At 49.9% G+C, this 22,181-nt stretch overlaps 1 protein-coding gene across 1 annotated transcript in view; it reads left to right on the forward strand.

Annotated features, from left to right (window-relative positions):
* Hcn4 (hyperpolarization activated cyclic nucleotide gated potassium channel 4) overlaps nucleotides 1-22,181 on the forward strand; it is a 38,071-nt gene that overhangs the window by 8,806 nt on the left and 7,084 nt on the right. Inside the window, exons 2-3 of the mRNA XM_047541053.1 lie at nucleotides 11,900-12,323; nucleotides 20,989-21,150. Coding sequence (XP_047397009.1) covers nucleotides 11,900-12,323; nucleotides 20,989-21,150 — 586 coding nt within the window. The remainder of the gene's footprint in view (nucleotides 1-11,899; nucleotides 12,324-20,988; nucleotides 21,151-22,181) is intronic.

Raw genomic sequence — 22,181 nt, forward strand, 5'->3', positions numbered from 1 at the left:
GCTGCTGATGATTTTGTGTCTGTCTAAGCATTTACCCATGTGGGTGGATGTGTTATGTCTGCATGAACGAGGCTTTCAGAAATTAATACGTAATGGGGCTGACTTAGGCATTGTTTTCTGGGCTTGGGGGGAGGCAAACAAAGGGGGTCATGCCCCCAAGGAGACCATATAGTCCATTCTAAAACTGTCTGTGATGGGGGATGGGGGCTCATAGCAAAGAGGAAGATGGGGTTTCAGCTCCTCTTAAGGTGCCTAGGTCTAGTTTGGGGGAGTGTAGACAAGTGATAGATGTGTGAATTGATGGTCAGGGAAGGCTTCTTGAAAGAGGTGAATCTTGGCTGGATCTGAAGGAGAGAGAGAATCATTCTGCTCACTTTCTTGGAAGCAGGTGTCTGAGAACTTGAGCTAAGAGGCCACTTGGTTGGGGAAGGTGTTGACAGGTACTGAAGGCAAGTTACTCTGAACGTTCTCTGTGAATCTGTATTCCTTAAGCTCTTCCCTTCACCCTAAGGGTTCTGCGCCTGCAACCTCATCTGCCTACCATGCTGCCTGAGCATGCAGACGTGTACATCTTGGTCCTTGTGGCCTAGGAGAGCTCTCAGGCCCCAGCCCCAGGTGTGTAGTCCTGGAGAAGACTCCTTTCTCTTGCCCTACTAGGCCTGGAAGGCAGGTGTTGCTGCTGCCATAGTGTCACTGAGTGTGTGGCCAGGAGCCCAGAAGTAATTTCCCTGCAGTTCCCATTGAAGCCTGGAGCAGCCTCTGTCAATGATTAACATGAGTCCCAGTCACTGGAGTCCCCAGCCATAGGCTTCTCCCACCTGTAGTTTGTCAGAGTACGTGAGGCATCTGTTCCCTTCCCTAGGGACAGGAAGGACCCTCAGTTAAACAGATCTCATGGAGGCCATTAGCACCTTTTAGAAGGCCCAACAGAAAAACCTCTGCAGACAGGCCATCTTGTTGTAGCCCAGAGGCTGGCCTACCTGGAGCCCTGGGACCTCTCATCCTGAACTGGGCTAGCTTGTGACAACCCACCCCTCCCACTCAGAGTTTGCCCCTCTGACCCTCAACCTGTTCTGCCTGGTGACTTCAACAAACTCCCTTCTTCTCTCAGTGTCCAGGGTCAGGGCTTAGTCTGAGGCTGAGAAGAGAGCAGAGCTAATTGGACAAATAGGTATTGAACCCGTAATCCTGACCCCATTAGTGCAAATTGAGCTAGCAGGGCAGGGACAGTGCTGACCAGTAGAGCTGATGAGAATTGCCTTCCTCTTCCTGGGGATTCTGCTGAGGCCCAGCCAGGCATGACCCTGGAGCTTTACAATCTCTGTAGTCCTGGAGCAGATGGGGGATGCCTTACCTATGGGCATCTTTCTGCTGAGGTTTTGCCGGTCTCTTTGGCAGTGTAGTTACCCACCCTACTGCCTGGTTATATCGTGGCCCCTGTGGAGTGGTGGTTAGTCTTTCTTTATTCCCTGGGCATCCTCTCCAAGGACTGACAGAGCAGGGACCTAATGAAAACAAGCTGAAATGTTGCACTTCTCAAAGAGCCCCACCAGTGTCCTTCCAGCTCCTAGGGGTCTTATTGCTGGGGGTGGTCATGGCCTCCTGGAGCTTAGACCTGGCTTTAAAAGAGTTCGGAGTTGTGCACCCATGGAGACCCCAGTTCATACTGAGGAAGTGTGTTTGGAAGAGCCCTGTGAGACACGTCAGCAGAACTATCCACAATGGATTGGTAGAGGAAAGAAACTAGAAACGCTGTTTCTCCTGGCCCAGAGGCTCTGGGGAGGCAGCTTCTGGGGATATGGCCGAGGGGAAAAGCCTGTGAATCAGAAGCCAATCATGTGGTCTTAGGTGAGGCCTCACTTTCCTGGTCCTTGCTTTCCCCAGATGAAAATGGAACTGAAGAGGGGTTGGGTATTAGCAAGATCCCAAAGCCTAAATTGGCAGTTACTGTGGAATTCCCTGGGGGCTTTATATAATCATGGTGCCCAGGTCTCCCCAAAGTTAGGCTTGACAGGTACAATTTTGGGAAGCACCCAGGCGATTCTGTTTCCATCACTTAGGGAGCCCATGAACTGGGGCATCCCTAAGGCCCTTTCTGTGTTAACAGTCTGCAGTTTTCTGATTGCTTCGTGTGCTTCAGTCCTTCAGTGACTTCCCAGAGCTGGGTGTAAAGTTCTGATCCCTCAGCCCAGCATCCAAGCCCCCCTCTCCAGGGAGCTGCTCCTCTTTCTTCCATACAGGTTGTTAGGAATCATAATCATAAAAATCTGGGGCCAGGAGGGACCTCAGAGAACATGGCCCTTGCTCAGCTTCTTTGTTAGACTGGGTTTTCCTGGAGAGAAGCCACAGAGACCCATCCAGCTTCATGTCTTTGGAGTCCGTGCACTTCTGGGGGAACTTTATTGTTTGACCTGCCCTCAACCCCATCTCAGAAAGAGGGGGGGTATATTTAGCTCCCCTCTATGGGGTAGCACTCCCATAGCTTCCTCATCAGCCTTTCCATGACCAGTGCTCACTGGCCTTAGGACATGCTGCCCCAAATCCATGCCCAGTGCCTTATATTGAGACGCAAGCCTGTTTCCTCCTTCACACTGGGGCACTGGTGGCACCTTTCAGCGTGAGCAGGTGAGCTCTCCTACCTCATTCCCCCAGAGGTCGTGCTCACGTGCTACTCCACAACAGTATCTATTTTTGTTCCATTCGCCTGAGTGGTAGAACAGAAGGTTCCTGGGGGAGTGGTGTTTGAGCCTTCTTTGAATCTTGTAAGCTGAGCTGAGAAGTTCTCCAACACTGGTCCTCTCCCCAATTTTCCCCAGATGGTCTTGTTAGCTGGGTGAAGCACAGAGGAGTTAGGCCATTAGCCTGAGGGAACACAGCATCTTGGCAGCTTGGAGCATTGTAGAGCAGAGCAGATGTCCCCTGCTGTGCAGTTTGAGAATGTATGTGCTTTCTTGCACGTGTACACATACACTAGTGTGGGCCCGTGTGTGTACAGCTGTAGGGGCTCCAGAGGTCTCAGTCCATCAGAGAAGTGATGGATTGTTACCTTGAAGGGTTCCTTTGGCTAGCTGTACCGTCAATATGGTGCAGCCACAATCTTTTCCTTATGAAACTCTCTTCAACAACTTTCAGGCTTTTCTTGGTCCCCAGAAGAGTCCTGACTTCTTAGTCTGCTGTTCAGAATGTCCCCCATCTTCTCCTCAGACCCATGTCAGACCAGTGGTGGAGTCTGAGTTCTCTGAGGTGCTTCCTTCCCTTAGCAGGTGTCCACCCCCTCAGCTGCCCTGGCTGGCCTCCAGCCTCTGTACTGAGGACTCATGGAATTTGGTGTGTCTTAGAGGTTGTCTAGCTCCATTCTCTCCAGAACCAGTCGGGAATCTAAGAAAGGAGCCAAGAGAGGCAGGGCCTTATTCAAGGTCACACAGCAAGTTAGTCCTTCCATTGTGTGGCGTGGACCTCGAGCCACAGTGCCAACCTTCCTGATCCATGGACACACTGGACCCCACTTCCTCTCTGAGGCTTTGGTAGACAGGAGGCTGTGCTGTCCTCTGCTCCTCCGTTCACATCCTCAAGTCTGACTGAATTTTCCCTCTGGTCATTCCCAGCCTATGGAATGCAGACAAGCTCCTCATGCCATTCCCCAGCTTAGGATCCTGTCTCTCTTGGAGCTGCTCTGGGTCATCAGTTCCTCTGTGGAGCAGGTCTGCCCTTCCCCCAGACAGGGCTGCTGAGGTGGGCCAGTCCATATGTCTCAGAAGTCTCATAACCCTCACAGTCCATACCCTGAACCTTAGTGGTCACAAAAATAATTATGGTGATGATGATAATGGCTAGAATGTATTAAGTATTTATACTACAGAGCATGTTAGAAATACCATCTTATTTCATTCTCCCAGAATCCTGGGACATGGCCTCATTAATGGTCTCATTTTGCACATGAGAAAATGGGGGGCTGGGGAGATAGCTCAGTTGGTAGAGTGCTTGCCTTGCAAGCACAAGGCCCTGGGTTCAATCCCCAGCACCACAAAAAAAAAAAAAAAAAAAAAAAAAAAAAAAAAAAAAGAAAATGGGCTTGGAGAGTTTAAGTGATTTGCCCAAGGCTGCACAGAGGTAGTCAAACCCCAGAGCAGCCTTGGTCATCTCTGTGGAACTTGTTGGCAATGCGAATGTCAGGCCCCACTTCACACCTCCTGGAGCCCACGAGTGTTGTCCTTAGGAGGATCCCCAGGTGTGCATTACAGTTTGAGAGCCTGTGTGATGGAAGAGTCACAGATATGAAAGGGAGGATTCAGTCACAACCCTCAGACAGCTCACCTTCTCCCTGGCACGTGGCTTGAGATTAGCCCCCAGTGTATCATGAAGGATCTCAGTCCAGGCCAAGAAGGGGCTAAAGAGCCAGGAGTAAAGGGTCATTTGGGGTTTAAAACAACAACAACAAATCTTGTTCTTTAAGAGAACTATCATCATAGAAAACTTAGAAAATAAAGGTATGCTAAAATCCAAATACCTGCCACCCCCCGGCCCTCATGAACTAAGTAAGCACTAGGTGCCTTTGGCTTTAAATCTAACTGTGTCTGAGGCAGCCTCCAGCAGCCCAGGGAGAAGCTACCTGGGAGCCCTGTGATTCTGAGTCAGAGATTTTGAGGTGGGTTAAAAATAGAGCCCTAGTGGCCAGGCGGTGGTGGAAGGAAGAAAGCAATTCATCTATTGTAGTGGAGAGACCCTGAGGTCAGTTAGGGGAGGCTGGGCTGGAAGAAGGCAGTGGCGGGGGGCAGATTTCCCTCCAGAGGACTAAGCTGCCAGTCCTAGCCTGGCCCAAGAAGGTTGTGCAAGGCAGGTGTTTCAATTCAGAGGGGCAGGGAAACCTGAAATGCAAGGCCAGAGGCTGGGAGGACCTCCGCTTACCAGGGCAGCAGCTGGCAGCTCCTGGGGACAGGGTAATGAGTGGGGTACTCTACCTCAGAGAATGACAAACAGGCACTTGGAAGGTAGGGGCAGGGGTGGGGGGTATTTTGTCCCCAGTGACCTTCGCAGGTTAGGCTAGAAACAGCCTGAGCCTTGGTTGCAATCTTTAGAGAGCCTAAAAGAAAAGGCGATGAGAAAGGATCAATAGGGAGAAATCGAAGGGATGGACAAGAGAGGGGATCTCCTATAAGGTCCCTGGGGAGGAAAAGGGGATGGTGTCAAGCAGGCTGGTGGAAGAGTTTCTGATTCCCTTGGGACAGGAAGGAAAGGAAGAGGATGAGGATGAGGGATATGCAACCAGGTAGAGTCTGGTGGTGGAAAAAGGAAGCGGACATTCTGGTGGCTTCTCTCTTCTCTGTGGAGTACAAGGTGGTGTCATCTGCTCATGGTGAAGGGGACAGAGGCAGTCATCTGAAATAACTGCTCTGGAGAATGGGTAGGGAAATTTGCTAGAGGTTCCAGGGGGGCAGGACCCGACTGTGTTGGAAATCATGAAAAGGTTGAGGCACAGGGAGCTGAAGGAACTTGGATATTTAGTAGAACTGGTCTGAGATTGTGGGATTTTCTGTAAAAGTCCCATGCAAATGTGAAAAGGGTTGATGGTGGCCCTGGCCCAGGGTTCTGCTTTTGTGAAGAGAGTTCCAGAAAGGCAGGGCATGGGGATTAGAGTATTAGGGAGGTTGATGAACTAGACCATGACGTCTGGGGCAAGCAGATTACAAGGAGGCAGGACGGCTCTTTTGGAGAGGATCTGAGGAGTCAGCAGACTATGAGCTCCCAGGACACTGCGGGATAGATGAAGCACAGCTGATGAGACCTGGGAAGGAAGGAGGCTCGAGGGGTTGGCTCATCTGAGACTGCAGAGATGGGATGTGGTGACGTGGTCCGGCGTGTGCAGCTGGGATGGATGCCTGGCACCGAGTTGTTAGAGTCAGGACTTCCAGCTCCCAAGAGCCGGGGTTGTCTGCATTGATGATATGGAGTAGAAGTCACTCAGAATGATGGCAGGATTTGGCACACCAGGTGCCAGTATTGCTGTGGTCCCTGAGGGTGGCAGATGGATGCTGAAAGGATGGCCAGCAGATGACAGGATGTTCAAAGGATCTTATAGACATTTCTACCATAGGCAGAAAGTGGCAGCAGTAGGGAGAGGGGACAATGCTGACTCACCCCTGACCTTGAGGCATGATGGATTTGGGAGAGTGATGACCTTACAGTTCAATTAAGGTTCACTTAAGGGGAAAAGCAGAGGGGTTAGAGAATGAAGAAGTTGAGATGAAGGTTCCTGGAAGAGAACACAAGAGAGAGGTTTGGGAGGGAGAGGAGGAGTAAGTGGAGGCACAGAGATGGGGAATAATAAATAATAAAGTATCATTTGCCAGTTTCATATTTTTGTAACATGGTTAGAAAGTGGGATTCTGTTGTTTTTTTTTTTTTTTTTTTTTTTTTAGAAAGTGGGATTCAATAGTCAGGTTATTTGCATTTGAATTTTTTTTTTTTTTTTTTTTTTTTTTTTGGTACCAGTGATTGAACCCAGGGGCACTTAACCACTGAGCCACATCCTCAGCCCCTTTTTATTTGGAGACACTAAATTGCTGAGGCTGCCTTTGAACTTGGCATTCCTCCTGCCTCAGCATGAGCCACCACACCCATTTGAATTCTTGCATTTGAGTTTTTGATCTACCACATATAATAAAGTTCTCAACTTCATGTGCCTTGCTCTCCTCATCTGTAAAATGGGCATAACAGCAACAATTTTGTAGGGTTTTTATGAGGATTAAATACAAACAAGGTGTTAAGATTAGTGCCTGACAAATAGTAAATGCCCAACAAATGTTGACTGCTGCCTTCCTCCATTTTCATTGTCTTTATTATCACTTTGGGTAGTATCTTTGCTGGTCCTAGAAAACCGTGGGCTAGATCACAAAATGAATCTCCCAGCTTCCATTCTTTTCTGACATGAAGACTCCTGGATTATTAGGTTTTATGATTTTTGCAGGGGCTGGAATGAGGGTCAGGTGTTACCTGATGAAAGGGTCAGGGTACAACATCTGCTAATATAGACATACAAGCCCAAGACAGGGACCATGGTTAGGCAAACCTCACAGAGGAGGAAGTCATTTGACCTTGAATGAGGGAAGAGATTTCAAAAGATGGTGCTTTTCAGAAAGTGAATGAGGATGTAGATGTAGTTGGGGTCAGCAAGGGGTTGAGTCGGGGGACAGGGAGGGGCAGCTGACTCCTGTGAAGGAGATAAGAGAGAGAAGAGGGAAGGAGTGATAGGGCACCAGACCAAGGAGCTCGAGCTTTCTTCAATAATGGGGGTTCACCACAAGAGTTCAAGTAAGGGGTGACTTCATCCTAATTTGTAAATATAATGCAGACAGTGTGTGAGTTGGAGGGAAAGAGGTTGGGGCTGGAGACCAGATGGGATACAGGGGCAAGGGTCCAGGTGAGGAGGAGATCTGGGCCAGAGCAGTCAGAGGGAGATTCAGAAATCATGATAGAAGAAACCAGGTGCGACTTGGTAGTTTTTTGGGGGATTTGCAGGGATGGGTGGGAGTTAAGAGAAGGCACTGGGGTGAGTGTGAGACTTGGAGCCCAGGTGATTGAAATGCAGACTGTGCCATTCAGCTTTGAGGAGGACAATACTGAGTTCAGCATGGGCTCACTGTGTCCAAGAGACAGCAGGCTCTCCAGGTGGACAAATTTTGCAGGCAGGTGGGAAAGCAAGTCTGATGGTAGGAGTGGTGTCTGAATAGGAGCTATCTGCTCAGTGGGAGCAGGAAAAGATGGACACTGGAGTGCTGCTCATCTTGGAGAAAACATAGAAACCGTGGGATCTGCTCCTTGCTACTTCTTGCCTGGGTCTCCAGAGCCCAGCTGTGGACTTCTGATCAAGACTCCTGTCAGCTTAGAGAGCCCTGGGATAGAGGAAGTTCCTCTGGCTTTGGAGAGAACAAGGCCTTGGATTCAGGCATTTGTGAACTCCAGTGTGTCTGAGTCTGGATGTCCATTGATTGATTCTTTATCAGGGCATGACACTGCCACAGTAGTTGCATAACTTGGATTTTTTGTTCACAAGTGATTCTAGGGTCAGAGGGTTACTATGGGAGCATTGGTATCTATTTCAAGGCTTTGGGAATGCTACTAACCCTTCCTTTGTGGGTCTTAGTTTTCCCTTCTTTAGAATGGGTGCAAATGTGCCCAGTTGACTGACTGCTAATGACCAAGGTACTTTTAACACTTGAGAGGTGTGCTACACACCCAGGAAGTACCTCAGAAGACTCCAGCATCAGGAAGGTAGGTCCCCTTGCATCCTCTTTGCAGCCTCCACTTCTCCTGTCTCTGGGACAGGGGCTGCACCTGTTGTGTAGGGAAAGGTGCCAGAAAATCTTGTCTGCCTCCCACTTCCCACTAAGGTGCCTAACACCCTAAGAGCTCACACTTAGAGTCCCACAGATCTCTCTGAATCTTGCCTTTGTTTCTCATTCACTGTGTGTCTTGGGCAAAGACTTCTTTGAGCCTCAGTGTCATCATCTATAAAATGTAATAGCAGCCATACTGCTGGTGTGAAGGTTAAATGAAGTAATTTCTGGAAAGCACAAGAAGTGCTCAATCACGTGCAATGTTTTGGGGTCTTTATTTTCTTCTTATTCTTTTTCTTTTTTCTTTTTTTCAGTACTGGGGATTGAATTTTGAGGTGCTTACCCACTAAGCTCTGCCTAGCCCTGTTTATATTTATTTTGAGACAGGGTCTTTCCAAGTTGCTGAGGCTGGCTTTGAACTCCCAATCCTCCTGCCTCAGCCTCCCAGGTTGCTGGGATTACAGGCATGTGCCACCACAACAGGCTAGGGTCTTTATGAATAAAGACTTTTCAGTCACCAAGGAGTCTCCAATTAAAAAGCCTGGATGCATTCAGGAATCACTTGCGTTGCTTAGGACCACCAGTATTGGGAATGAAGATGAACTAAGGAGCTGAGGATGCCAGAGGGGAGGCTCTTGCCAAGTTTCCCTGGCTGGACTTGCAGAACAGAGCTGGCAGGCGTGACGGGCGCTGTCCACGGTGCTGAACACAATTCTTGGCTCAGTCCTGCCCAGGTTTTCAGGGATCTGTGCAACCATCTGGCAAAGAGCAAGAAAGGGTAGTCCACAAGGCCAAGGGCAGCTCCCAAAGCCTGAGTCCTTTCACTCCATTTGGGATTACTTTCCTGACCTCACCCTTCTAGGCCACCAGGAGCCCAACTTTTGGGATGCCTGTGCTGCATGGGATGGTTTTTTACATCACTGCCCAACATATCTTCCACCCAAGCCTTATCCTCTGATGGGATCATGAGTTTTCTGAGGTTATTGCATCTGGATACTGGAATAAATAGGTTCTGTAATCTGATTAGTCAGGTACTGTGGTCCCTGCCCTCTGCCCCTGACTTTCCTGAGTTTATTAGAGATTCCCCTCCCATCCCATTCCCAATAGATGCTTTTCTTTGACGCTTCTCTGAAAAATTTAACTTCTACACCTCTCACCTCTTTCCTGCAAATCTGTTGGTTTGAATTATTTATTTATTCATTTCATAATGTAGAACAAAGGCCAAAACATTTTACAAATAACAATTGATTTCATTCTTATAACAGTCTTTCTAATTAGGCACTGTGATTATCTTCATTGAGAAGATGAGCGAACTGAGGCAGGAAGGGAGTGAATGATGAAGTAGGAATGGAACCCAGGTGGGCTGGCCTCAGAGCTTTCGATTCTGCCCACTGCATTATGCTACCCCCTCAGGCAGCTCTGTGATGCTCCCAGACAGTGGTTCGTGGAGAAGAATGCTGTGGTATTCCGACCCCAGCCCAGACCAGGCACCAGAAATATCTCGAGCATCTGGAAACTCAAGATTGAAACAATTAGTCAGAATGTAAGGAAATGGGTGTTTTTGCCTCATGTAATTTGGTTTTATGAAGACCACTAAATGCAAACATTCTCCTGTTAATTACTGTCTTGAATTTGGTCTGTAATTGAGGGAACTAGAGCTGGGGGGAGTGTAAAAACCCGCTGGAGTGGCAGGCCTGCCCGAGTCAGCATTCCCAGCCGCCTCGCGCACCCGATCTGTTAATTTTAGAAACTCCTCTAGCCTGGGTATATTATTAGCTTTATGTACAGAGGACCACATGGCCCTCAGTGGCTTCTCTATGCCACAGTTTTTTTTTTTTTTTTTTTGGTTTTGTTTTCTTTTCCCCAAGAGATTCAATGAAAAGGAATGGTGGTGGTGTGTATATAGGGGTGTTTGTGTACTGTGTGTGTGAATGGGTATACCTGGACGTGGCTTCTAATGAGTATGTGCAGCTGTCTTTGAGTGACATGTGTGCAGCTGGGCAGAGTGTACACAGCTCAAGAACACCCCATGGAGGCTGAAATCATTCTGCCCCACAACTCATTAGGGGATGTGTTTTGATTGTGTTCTTTGTAGGAGGGTGTGAAGGCTGGGGTGTGGCCCCAGACCTTAATTGTGTTTTCCCAGCAGGCATAGGGGTATTGGAACTGAAGAACGGGTGATGGGTCCTGGAGAAGGGAAGAAGCAGAAATTGACATCTTGGCACCAGCCTTAGAATGAGAAGTTTTGGCCCCTCCAAAGGGCTTGACTTTCAGAGGAGCTGCTGGAAACTGCCTTTGTAGAAGCCCCCTTCCCTGAGCCATGTAACTTGGGGCTGCTCTCCTACCCACCTTCAGTGAGGTAGACCCTGCCCTCTTCTTGACTCACAGCACCATTTTGAGTCTGTCAACGAAAACAATTTGCTGTGAAGTGATTTCTTTGCAAACCTGAAACTCTTTGGGCAGGAGCACTTCAGTTTTGGGGGGAATCCTCTGAAGACTTGAAGAGAAAGAGCTTGTCTTTCTCCCATTTACTTCCTTCTGGCTTCTCTTTAGTGGAGACTGAAAGTGGAGAGTGAAAGATGGGATGGTTGATGCTTGGGCAGGATCTTTGGAGTGATTGGCCTTGCCTTCTAGATGCAGGGTCTGTGCCTACCTGTGCTGTCTCCACACTCCAGGAGGCCCCCTGCTGGGCCAGGTAGAATGATCAACCAACAGTGAGGAGTTGACTTTATACATCTTCACATTGCTCAGCCTTTCAGAGGCTTTGCCTTGGAGATCCCTTCGACCTCCCTAAGGAAGGACTTGCAGGTGCTTTGGGCCTTAGGAAAATGATGCTGGAAACCTGGGCTGGTCTCCCTCGATTGCACTGAATGGTACCTCACTGGTACCTGAAATACCCCCATTGACACTTCCTGCTTTGATGCTACCCCACGTTAGGATGCAAACCTCTGGTGGAGGAAGATGGTCAGACATTTTCTGACTAAAGGGGATACCAGCAAGCCAGTGTGAGAGAAGGAAGAAACTGAGGTCCAGAGTGGGGAGGGCACTTGCTGGATATCACATAGCATACCAGTGACAGAGTCAAGGTTGGCACTGAGGCCTCTGCCTCCCAGGCACTGCTACGTATAGACTTTCCCTTCTCTCTGGTCTCTGTCTGCAGTCTGTCTCAGGTCACAGCTAACCCACAGGGAGGATGGCCTCTAGCCTGGGGTACTTGAGGTGAGCTGCTCTTGTCATTAAAACAATCTCTCACTTTCCTTTGGGTGTCATTGTTTGACTTGTTTTTCAGTCTGACTCTTTCTAGAGGGGTAGGGATGAATGGAGGAGGCTTCTTACCTGAGGAGCTCACCGAAGGGCAGGGAGGAGGGTATCCTTAGTGAATGAAGAGACTCTTTCTGTGTCATTTCCTGTGTGTGCCCTGGTATCCATGCATCTATCTCCCTGAGTCTTGGAACTTCCCAAGACTTCTCTCTCTTCCATCTGCTCTCCCTTGGAGCTTCCTCTCTTAGTCTTATTACTTGTCCTCTCTCTCCGTCTGGTGATTGACACCCTGTGTCTCTGGGCAGATTTTACTGGGACCTGACCATGCTGCTGCTGATGGTGGGAAACCTGATCATCATTCCTGTTGGCATCACCTTCTTCAAGGATGAGAACACCACACCCTGGATCGTCTTCAACGTGGTATCAGACACATTCTTCCTCATCGATTTGGTCCTCAACTTCCGCACAGGGATTGTGGTGGAGGACAACACAGAGATCATTCTGGACCCACAGAGGATTAAGATGAAATACCTAAAAAGCTGGTTTGTGGTGGATTTCATCTCCTCTATTCCTGTGGACTACATCTTCCTCATTGTAGAGACACGCATTGACTCAGAGGTCTATAAGACTGCCCGGGCCCTGCGAATCGTCCGCTTCACCAAGATCCTCAGCCTCCTGCGCCTCTTGCGTCTCTCCCGCCTCATTCGATACATTCACCAGTGGGAAGAGGTGAGTGATCAGACCAAATCTCTTGAGATAAAGGGGTATTTTCCCAGGGGAAGCGAAGAACCAGCAGGTAATCTCAGATAATTGGATGGTACTATCAGATTATAGCTGGAATACCTGATCCAAGAGGACAAATATTAGTAATTTCTTGGCTTCTTGTCATGTGTTGGATACCACACAAAGCACTTTACACACAATATTCTGCTGAAGTTCATAACAACAATAGAGCATACCCTGTAGGTACACAGAGACACTCATTTTTCATATGAAGAAACTGAGAGACAAAAAGATGAAATGATTTACACAAGGTCAAATACCTGATAATTGGTGAACCTGGAATGTGGAGCTGACTGACTCCAGAGCCTGCCCTGATAACAACTGAATCATATTTTGGGGGTTGTAAACTATAAGTCTTTTGGGACCCAGCAGGGAATGTGAGTGGATGAAGAGAACTAGTTGGGGAACAGTAGTGAGTATGATGGACTTTGGTGAACTGAAGAACACATCGTCCATCTGTATTGAGCAGCCTCGACTTGGTTCTAGCTCATTACTGCCACATAGGAATAGGCCAAGGGTTGCTGGATCTACAGCTATATAATGAGAAGCAGAAATCTGGATTTTTGTACAAATTTTGTTGGCATCTATCTTAGATTGAGTTTTTCTGGAGCAAACCCTCAGAGGAAGATCATGTGAAAGTGATTTTTGGAGTAGCATTCCCAGGAAAACCTAGTGAGGAAATGGGGAGGAGGGACAGGGAAAGGTCCAAAGCCAAGTAAGTGCGGGACATCAAGCCAGATTCCATGGAGGGTGACTTTGACCCAATCTCATGAGGAGCTCTGTGGACAGTGTACACCATACCTTAATGTTGCCCCAATCACAGAAAAGAGTTGAAATGTTGATATTCTCTTACATGTCAGTCAGTGGTTTGGGACCTCCCAGCCCTCAGTGCAGGCAGCCAAAGCAGTTTCCAGCAGTGTGGGGAAGGCCTCTGGGACAGACACAGGTGCTCCTGCAGGAGGTAAAAGTGCCTGAGGAGCCAGGAGTCCTGTGCATGATCACTGTAAAGGGATCCTAGGCACTGTGGAAATTGGCTGCAGCAACTCAAGAAAAAAATTGTAAATGAACTGTGTAGGCCAGCACCATTCTGAGCAACCCTAACTCTTCCATGAGCTGAAGCAGTTATCTGTAGGAGGGAAAAAGGAGGACTCGGGCTGTGGGAAAGAAGCATGGGTGACCTTGCTGGGCACTTCAGTCTGTGTTCTCCACCCACCCATGTTACTTGTTTTGGCAGCAGCATCAGACAGGCTAGCCTGGGGGTACTTGGAGTTGTAGGGAGTCGTGCTTTGCAAGACACCCACCTTGGCATGTGGAGTGGGTTATGCTAGGGGAGCTTCTTGCTAGGTACATTTCTCACTGCTTCTCACTGCTGGTCTCCTGACCTCCAGGACCCCTACTTGATTGAATGGAAAGTTCCATGATTAGATTTCAAAGTCCCCTGCCCCCACCCCCAGCAGCAGCCTGAGCCCTGGCTGGCAGCATCCATGGCTGATGGTTAGGGCACCGGCAGATTGAGGTCAGAGGCGTCATGAACACATGTGCTGTGGAGAAGTGCCTACACCAGCTTGGCAGAATCACTCTGTGGCATAAATTCTCTTTGGCTTAGAAAATATGCATTATTCCTGCTGACAAAGAGGAGCAATGACTTGCCCAAGGTCATGCAGTAGACCTCTGGCAGAACTGGGGCAGAATCCAGTTAGCTCTCTTGCTCCCAGCAGTGTGGCAGCCTCTGCCTGGTGTAATGGAATGCTCAGGGGCTTTGGAGCTAGAATGACACATTTGAGACCCAAGTTAAAATGCCAGCTCTGCACTCCTAGCTGTGTGACCTTGGTGCCGCCTTGCCTCTCTGAGCTTCATTCTCTTTATCTGCACAATGGGTGTGAGAATTTCCTGATGGTTGTAGAGGCCTTCACATGGATCCTGGTGCAGAAGAATCATTTAATAATTATTACCCCATTGTTTTGGCAGTATTTCATTGGTTCCTCACACATAGTTGGAAAGGTAAACAGGGCAAAATTTAACACCCCTATTTTCCAGAGGGGAAATTGAAGATGAAAAGGGTCAGTTGTCCCAGGGGCAATATTTTTAACTGAGGCCTTCTGTCCCCTGCTTCCATGACTTTGACTCCATTAACATTCCCTCTGATGGCTGGATACACCCCCAATGGGTGACTGACTCCATTCAGTCCAGCAGGCCCTTGCTGAGCGTCTACCTGTGCTTTGTCTTGGGTGGGGCACTGGGGACCAGTGAAGTAGGGACAGTTCCCAGTTGAGATAGGAAAGGGAAGCAGTGTGGTGGGTCATGGGGTAGGGAGTGGGGAGGAGTTTGTGTCAGGTTGGGTTTGTGGTACCTGTGGGACATCTAGGTGCAGAAAGATGTTACCACATGGGTCTGAGCTGATGACTGAGAAGGGACAGTACTAATAGTGGTGGGTGACCGTGAAGGAAGGTTGGAGCCATATTTCCTAGAATGCCCCGAGAGGCTTATCTCCTGGTTTCTTTACCAAGTAGAAATGGCTCCCTCAGACCCTGAGAAACTCTTAAACTTCTATTGGTCTTGGACCCAGAGCTAGACTATCATTAAAAGCAGAGAGGTATTGGTTCTTTCACTTCTCTGACACCAGTTTTTGTCTCCAGACTCCAGCACCCCTGGGAGCTGACCTTTCTCCCTGCTTAGAGTTAGGCTCTAGTGGCCATGCTGTTTGGTGAGAGTTGGCAGTGTTGCTGGCAGCTGGGCTGGGTGAACCTTGGGACAGAGCTAAACTCTTCTTTAGTGTCCCTATACGGTACACTCTGGGGCTAGGGCCAGGGTTACTGTCCCCACTGACTTGGCTATCCTCTGGGCTACCCAGAATTGATCCAGCAAGCTCCAATCCCCACCTTTCCTTAGGGGAGGTAGAAGGCCCAAGAGACCTTAGGTCAAGTCTCTGAACTGTACATCACTATCCAATCTTATGGGCAGGGAGGGATATCCCAGGAGGCCAGATGGATGACTCCCCACCCCCTCCACATATGCCCTTATCTTTCCTATCAGCTGAGAAGGAAATTGCTTTGAGCTAGTTTCTTCCAGGCACATAGCCCAGCCAAGGGCTCCCACTAGACCCCTGGGATTGGATTGGGGTTTCCCACCTGGCCTTGGCATCCTGTCTCCATGTCCTTCATAACCTATTCCATCCCTGGGACTTCTCCCAGCCTTTGCTTGGCCTAGAACAGCAGCATGAATACTCTTTGAGGCCTGAGGTCTATAGGAGACCTTGGGGAGGGAAGAAAATAGTAGAGAAAACACTATTGTATGTCCTCTTGAAATCCCCATGTGAATCTCTTTCCTTCTTTGGGTCTTAGTTTCCCCAACTGTTGGTGTCTGATGCTATGGTTCCCTGAGGCTTCGTCCCCAGCTCCATTCTCTCTTGGTGAGAATGGTGTCAGCTGATCCTGAGCACATGGTTGTGGCTGATGGGGCCAAAAGGAGGAAGCCCCAGGGTGGGGAATGGGAAGTCTGCCTCTCACACACTGGGAAAGCTTACCAAAGGTGAAGCCATGGAGAGATGAGGCTCCTGACCCTCAGGCTTCAGCTGTCTTCCCGAGCTGGTCCCAGCTCTACAGCTCATGAGATTTCCTAAGTGTTGGTGGCAGGTAGATGGAGTGCTTTAGGGCAGATGCAGGCCGCCCTCACAGGAGATGTAACTCTGCCTCTGTCCTGGGTGATCTAGGTCAGGAGCCTCCCTCCCAAGCCTCTCCCAGCCAGCCTCTTCCCTCCCTCTGAGGTGTGAGCTTGTTACAGGCATGCAAGCTATTGTTAGAAACCGTGGTTGCCCCTTTCAGTTGTTCCCCTACAGGGCCCAGCACTCCAGTGACCCATCCCAGAAGCTTCTTCTCTCCCTCAGCAACGTGGAATGGCAGAAGGAGGACTGTAGGCTGTGTGGTCTCTGACGAGTCTCTCCCTCTGTGGACCTCGAGTTCTCCATCTCTCTGACTTGAGTGGTTGGGGATGACACAGAGGAGTGGTGATGGGAGCAGGCTGGCCCCAGGAAGGGACCCAGTGTGCTCAGGATACCTTGCCCTGGCCACCTTCTCAGCTTGGATTGCTGCCCTCCATGCAGACACTTGAGAAACAGGTGGATGTGTGTTCTTTTCCTTGAAGAACAAACGAATCTCTGGGAGGGAACTCAACCAGGTTGAGTCCTTAATGGAAAGGTCTTGATGAAAATGAGCCTGACTGCTCATTTCTGGGGTCTCCCAGGACTGAGGAATCAACTCTGTTTGAAGGGCTGGGAAAGAAAGGGAAAGAAAAGAACTAACATGTGCAGAGTACCTATTGTATGCCACCTGTGGACTTTATTTCACTTGGCCACCAAGACAGCCCTGAGAACTGGCAGTTACTGACCCATTCACAGACAGTGGGGCTCTTAGGGGAAAGGCACTTGCCCAAAGTAAAAGGCATGTTGCTCCGACCTGCACGGCAGAAGAGAAACCACAGGAGTGCGAGTGGGCTGTACTGGGTGGGTAAAATGTGAGCTGCCCAGACCCTGCCCAGCAAGGCCTGGGGTGGCCTGGCAATGAAGGTGCTCAACCCCCACAGTCAGAACCAACATCGTAAAAGGGGGGTTTAATGAAATATAAAGAGCAAGGCAAATATTTGCACAGTGCAGCTGAGTGGCATGTGGCCTGTGGCCCCAGTCCATAGCAGGGACACATAAGTAGTAAGCAGCTTCTCCCAGCAACGTCCTGTCTTTTTCTCAGCAACCACATCCTGGGTGCTGTTGAGTGCTGGGGTGGGTAAGTGTCCTTAAGATCTAGGGCACCCTCCTAGCCTGAATGGATGAGCCACCGACCACCAGTTCCCAGGAGGCTCAGACCAGGCCATGATGGTACACTGGGAACCAGCTGCAGTACCCTCCCCCACCCCCACAGCCACCCCACATCCGATCCTCCTCCACTCACACCAGGCACTGACTCCCCAAGTGTCTGGATGCACAAGTCGCCCAGAGTACACACCCTATTTTACTTCCACTGTATACGTTAGCAGGAGCTCTGTTCACCACCCCGTCACTATCACCTTCACCTTCGTCATTAAGCACTTCTCAGTTCCTGAGACCCTGCCATGTGCTGTGGCATATTCATTGCTGAGATCACGGTAGGAAAAAATTAGACAAAGACTTGATCTTGGAAGATGAGTTATGAAGAAAAGAAAAACATTAAGTGATGCCAAAGAAGACCCTGCATGAACACATGCCAACCCTGATGCTTCTGGCCTTAGGACCAGAGTGATTTATAGAAAGGAGCAGTACATATGGACTGCGACTGCTTGGGGCACTTCGTAGACATGGCCAGAGGCTTCCCTTAGTTCCCCCATGTGCCATTCATTCATCTAAGCATACATGCGTGTACTCAGGCAATCAGCAGACGTTTCTCATGCCACCTTGTGCTCAGCACGGAGGAATGCAGAAGTGAAAAATATAGAAAAGATCCCTGCCTTGTGAAGCTGTATGCCAGTAAGTAAATATCACTTTAGATAGTGGAAATTCCATGGAGGAAATAAATAAGGGCAAAAAGTCCTCGTGAGGGTGGGAGGCGAGGGCCATTGGCTCCTTCACACAGAGAGGTCAGGAAGGCCTCTCCATGGAAGCCAGCAAGACAGGAGGGTGAGGAGGAGCTGGAAGGACATTGGACTGGCAAGCCCCATACCGAGGCCCTGAGGCTGGCACATTCAAGGACCCGAGGGAGGGCCAGTGTAGTTGAAGGTGGAAGGCCTTGGGCCGAGGGTGGGATGTGAGCTGGGCAGGTAGTCAGGGCTGGGACACTGAGGCCAGTTAGCAAACGGAGTGTACTCTGAGGTGCAGTGGGAAGTCACTGGAAGTTTTGAAGTGGGAGGGTGACAAGGTCTGATTGAGGTCTCGAAGAGCTCCCGTTCTTGGTTGAGAATGGATCAGAGGGGTAGAGAGCCCCATTGGGAGGTTGGGGAAGTCATCTGGAGCATTTAGAATAGAGTTGTACTGGGATTGCAGTAGAGTAGATTATTTGGAGGATGTCTTCATGGGAAGTGGAGCCCAAAGGGCCTGGATTGGTGGTGGATTGGGTGTGGGGCTGGGTGAGAGAATGGGAGGAATCAGGCTAGCAATTGAGTTTTTGTTGCTCAGCTACACGGATGGCGATGCCAGTTGTGAACTGGGAGGAACAGTTTTGGATGTATCCATATGGAGATAGATAGGGAGACAGCTGAACAGATGAACCCATCTGTCACTCTTGTCTACCTGTGTGTCTTGGGTACAACAGAAACAAGGAAGTGGGATGTCTCAGGAATCCAACAGGAGAATAACAGGAAGGCCTCAGAGGAGGATCATTGTTCCTTGTAATGGAGGCAAGGATCCCTTTAACCATGAGACTCCCCCTAGGAGTTTGCATAGAGATGCCCCAGACTAATACCGTCCATAGCCAGGGAAAACCTCAGCAGACTTCCTGCCACCTTGACAAACAGGGGTTGGGGGAGGAAGGAGGTGGCCATGGCTGCAGGATCTGTGGGCAGCTGTGCAGGATAGAAACACCTGGACAGGAGTTGCTGAGAGCCTGGCCAGTCTGCTGAATAGCCCACCATGCCCTACTTGTCTGTCTCCTACGCTGGCTTCCCACACACTCGTTCCCATGTTGTTTTTCTGAGCTCTGGCAAGCAGGGCCATTTTCCTCCTTGCCCCCAACAGGGAGGGGAATTTCTTGGGTACCGACACAGGCTGACCTCCTGGGGATCTAGGTCCCTCTGAAGGTACTGCCCTGAGACCCAGGGAAGAAGGGCCCTATTGGACTCATGCTGTAGAGGGGACTCCTCCCAACAGTGAGGAGTCTGGGGGCTTTCTGAAACTCTTTCTAGACCATACTAAGGTCCCAGGGACCCAGCACTCCTGGGTCTGTGTAGGCCCCTTCCCAGGTCCCTGCTCATGTGCACTCCCCTGACCCTTCACAGGAAGCTGTCAGTAGTGGTGGCATGGATGAAGCTTGGTTGTGGCCTCAGGTTCCTCACTGTGGAACAGAGTCAGAGAAGAGAGATGGGCCATGTTCTGGTGTGGTTTTTTGAGAGTTCTAATTTGGAACCTGACCCTCCAGGGTGTTACGGTGTGCCCTGTCAAGGTAGGACCACAGAATATATTTTCTTTAACAGTTTGTCAGCCTGATTTACAACTTGAAATATGTAAGCTTGTAGTTTATAGAACTATTTGCCCCCTTGTCTAGACACTGCAATATCAGGGCCAGGCTTGCATTCGTGATCCTCAGCTAGGTACTCAGTCCAGGGAATCCAAGAGGTTGCTGCCCTGCCACCTGCTGACCACTGTCTCTGCAGCCCGAGTCATTGACTATCTTAGACCATTAGACAGAGAGTTGAAATATCTAGGGTCTGTCTCTTTGGCCTCAGTTTCCCCTCCTGAAATGGGCTTCAACTAATCTCTGTGGCATTTGTCAGTCCCATAATTTTGACCCAAAGCTTCTTTCTGAGAGGGATGTCTCTGTCTGGGAATAATATAGAGGGAACAGAACTGGGTATTGATGACTGGAGGTGCCCCCACAAAGTCTCCCAGTCCAGAAGCAAGCCTAGAACATCCACAGACCTTCTGCAAGACGTCCTTCCACCTCTCTGTCCCCTCACTGCCCTGTCACTATGGTGACTCCTGCCATGCATGAGTCCCTATCATATACTAGTGTTTGGCAGTTTTGGGAGGATGAAGGTAGATCAGGGAAGGGTCACCACTTGGACCCTGTCCTGCCACACTACATCCTTGCACTTGGTATCACAAGAGTGGAAAAGGGCAGGTGCAGTGGGCCGGGCTTGTGAGCATGCTGTTGCACTTCATAAAGCTTCAGGGAACACATTATTGCTAATACATATTAACTAATCATAAAGATTAATTATTAATAACAACTTATGAGTTCATAATGGCTTATAATTTATTGAATACTTCTATACTCAGTACTAAGTACTTTATATGTATAATTTAATCCTTTTGACAACTCACTCAGTTAAGAATTTTATCATCATTTTCCAGATGACAAAATATGAGCAGAGAGGTTTGGGGACATTCCCAAGGTCACACATCTAGGAACTGGGTCAGAACTGGGACTGGGACCATCTGTCTGAACATGAAACCTGTGGGCCTGTGCAGTTCCCTCTCCAGTTCCATGACTGTCTTTGGCAGAGCCCACTGCTCCTGGGTGGGTCCTGTGAGTCCAATGAAAGATTTAGGAAAACATCATGCCCTAGGCTTGATTCCAGACCATGGTCCCTATGGAACCTCAGGATGACAGGCTTCTCTCTGGTGTTCCAATGCCCTAGGCAGGCTGAGGAGGTGGCTTGTCTGCCCACCTCGGGGCTGCTTGGGCCTCCAGGGAGCCTCCTCCCACATGTCTTGGATGGCTGCGCCTCGTGTGGGAGCTGCCCTGTATCTGCATGGATGCCCGGAGCATCCCTCTAAGACCCAGGCCTGCAGTCTGCCTCTTCCAGTGCCCTCCCTCCCCGGCCCCAGCCTGATCTCGCGCTGAGCAGCTGCTGCAGAGTCTGGCCAGGAGGGGGCCACCACTCCTCCTGGCCTCTCACCTATCTCTGCCAATGTCTTCACCTCTGCTGGCAGATCTTCCACATGACCTACGACCTGGCCAGCGCTGTGGTACGCATTGTGAACCTCATCGGCATGATGCTCCTGCTCTGCCACTGGGATGGCTGCCTGCAGTTCCTGGTGCCCATGCTGCAGGACTTTCCCGATGACTGCTGGGTGTCCATCAACAACATGGTGGTGAGTGCACCCAGGAGGCCCTCCCTCTGGGCTGGGGTTCCTTCTCCAGAGATGCAAATGGTAAAGAGGATTGACAGCTCAGAACTCCTGATCCTAGCATGTGGAACCACTGACCCAGAGCAGAAGGGCATACGTCTGTACCCATTCCAGGCCAAGCATTTGCTCCAGTCCAGGAATCCACTGCCAGAGTTCTCGGCCATAAGCTGTTACTGCCACCTTCTTACGGCCTCACCTGTAGTGGGGAGCCCTGATATTTGGCCTAATTTCACCCAACGAGATTAAAATCTAGGTGACCTCCTGTTCTATCAGTGTGACAAAGCTGGGCTTAGGGCTCCCACCCTCAAATTTCTGCCCCCTAGAAGCTGATCCTGAGAAAACAGAGGCCTGCAAGGGCGCTACTTGTGGCACATAGGTACCAGCAGATTGTAAAGTGTGACTTTCTGCTCCAGGGGCAGAGCTGGGCTGTCACCCGTTCCCCAGTGGATATGTCCTGGCCATGGGTGGCATCTTGAGCAGGGATGGCAGACAGGACAGAGCCTGCCCCTCCTCTAGCCTGTGGGTGGGTGAGAGAAGTTGGACTTGGGGCCTTGGAAGCCCTAGGGCAGAGGCCCCGGCCCTGCTGTGCATGGGAAGGGCTCCTGCAGGGTGAGCCCTTCTCTGGCTCTGGTCTACTCCTGCTTCCCTATACTCCCTCCCTGTTTGTTTGGTTTGGTCTGAAAGCAGATCCCCAGGGCACCAGGGGAGAAAAAACTGGCTTTGAAAGAGGTGAAAGAGACCCTGAGGCATCTTTCAGCATCAAACAGGCCTTTACAAAACAGCCTTTTGATGAGCTAAGTGTAAATGAATCGGCCATATGGGTTGAATTTCCTGATCCCCAGAGGCTCAGCAGTGAGGGCTAGCCGGAAGCCCAGACTGGAGCACCTAGGGGCTGCCCTTGTTCCCCAAGGCAGGTGGGGGGGATGACATGTGACACAGGACACTCTTCTATCCCTGGGGACCAACCCTATCCATCCTGCCCTAATCTGAAATGA

Source organism: Sciurus carolinensis, chromosome 2 (genome assembly GCF_902686445.1).
Source record: "Sciurus carolinensis chromosome 2, mSciCar1.2, whole genome shotgun sequence".
NCBI classification, from domain to species: domain Eukaryota; kingdom Metazoa; phylum Chordata; class Mammalia; order Rodentia; family Sciuridae; genus Sciurus; species Sciurus carolinensis.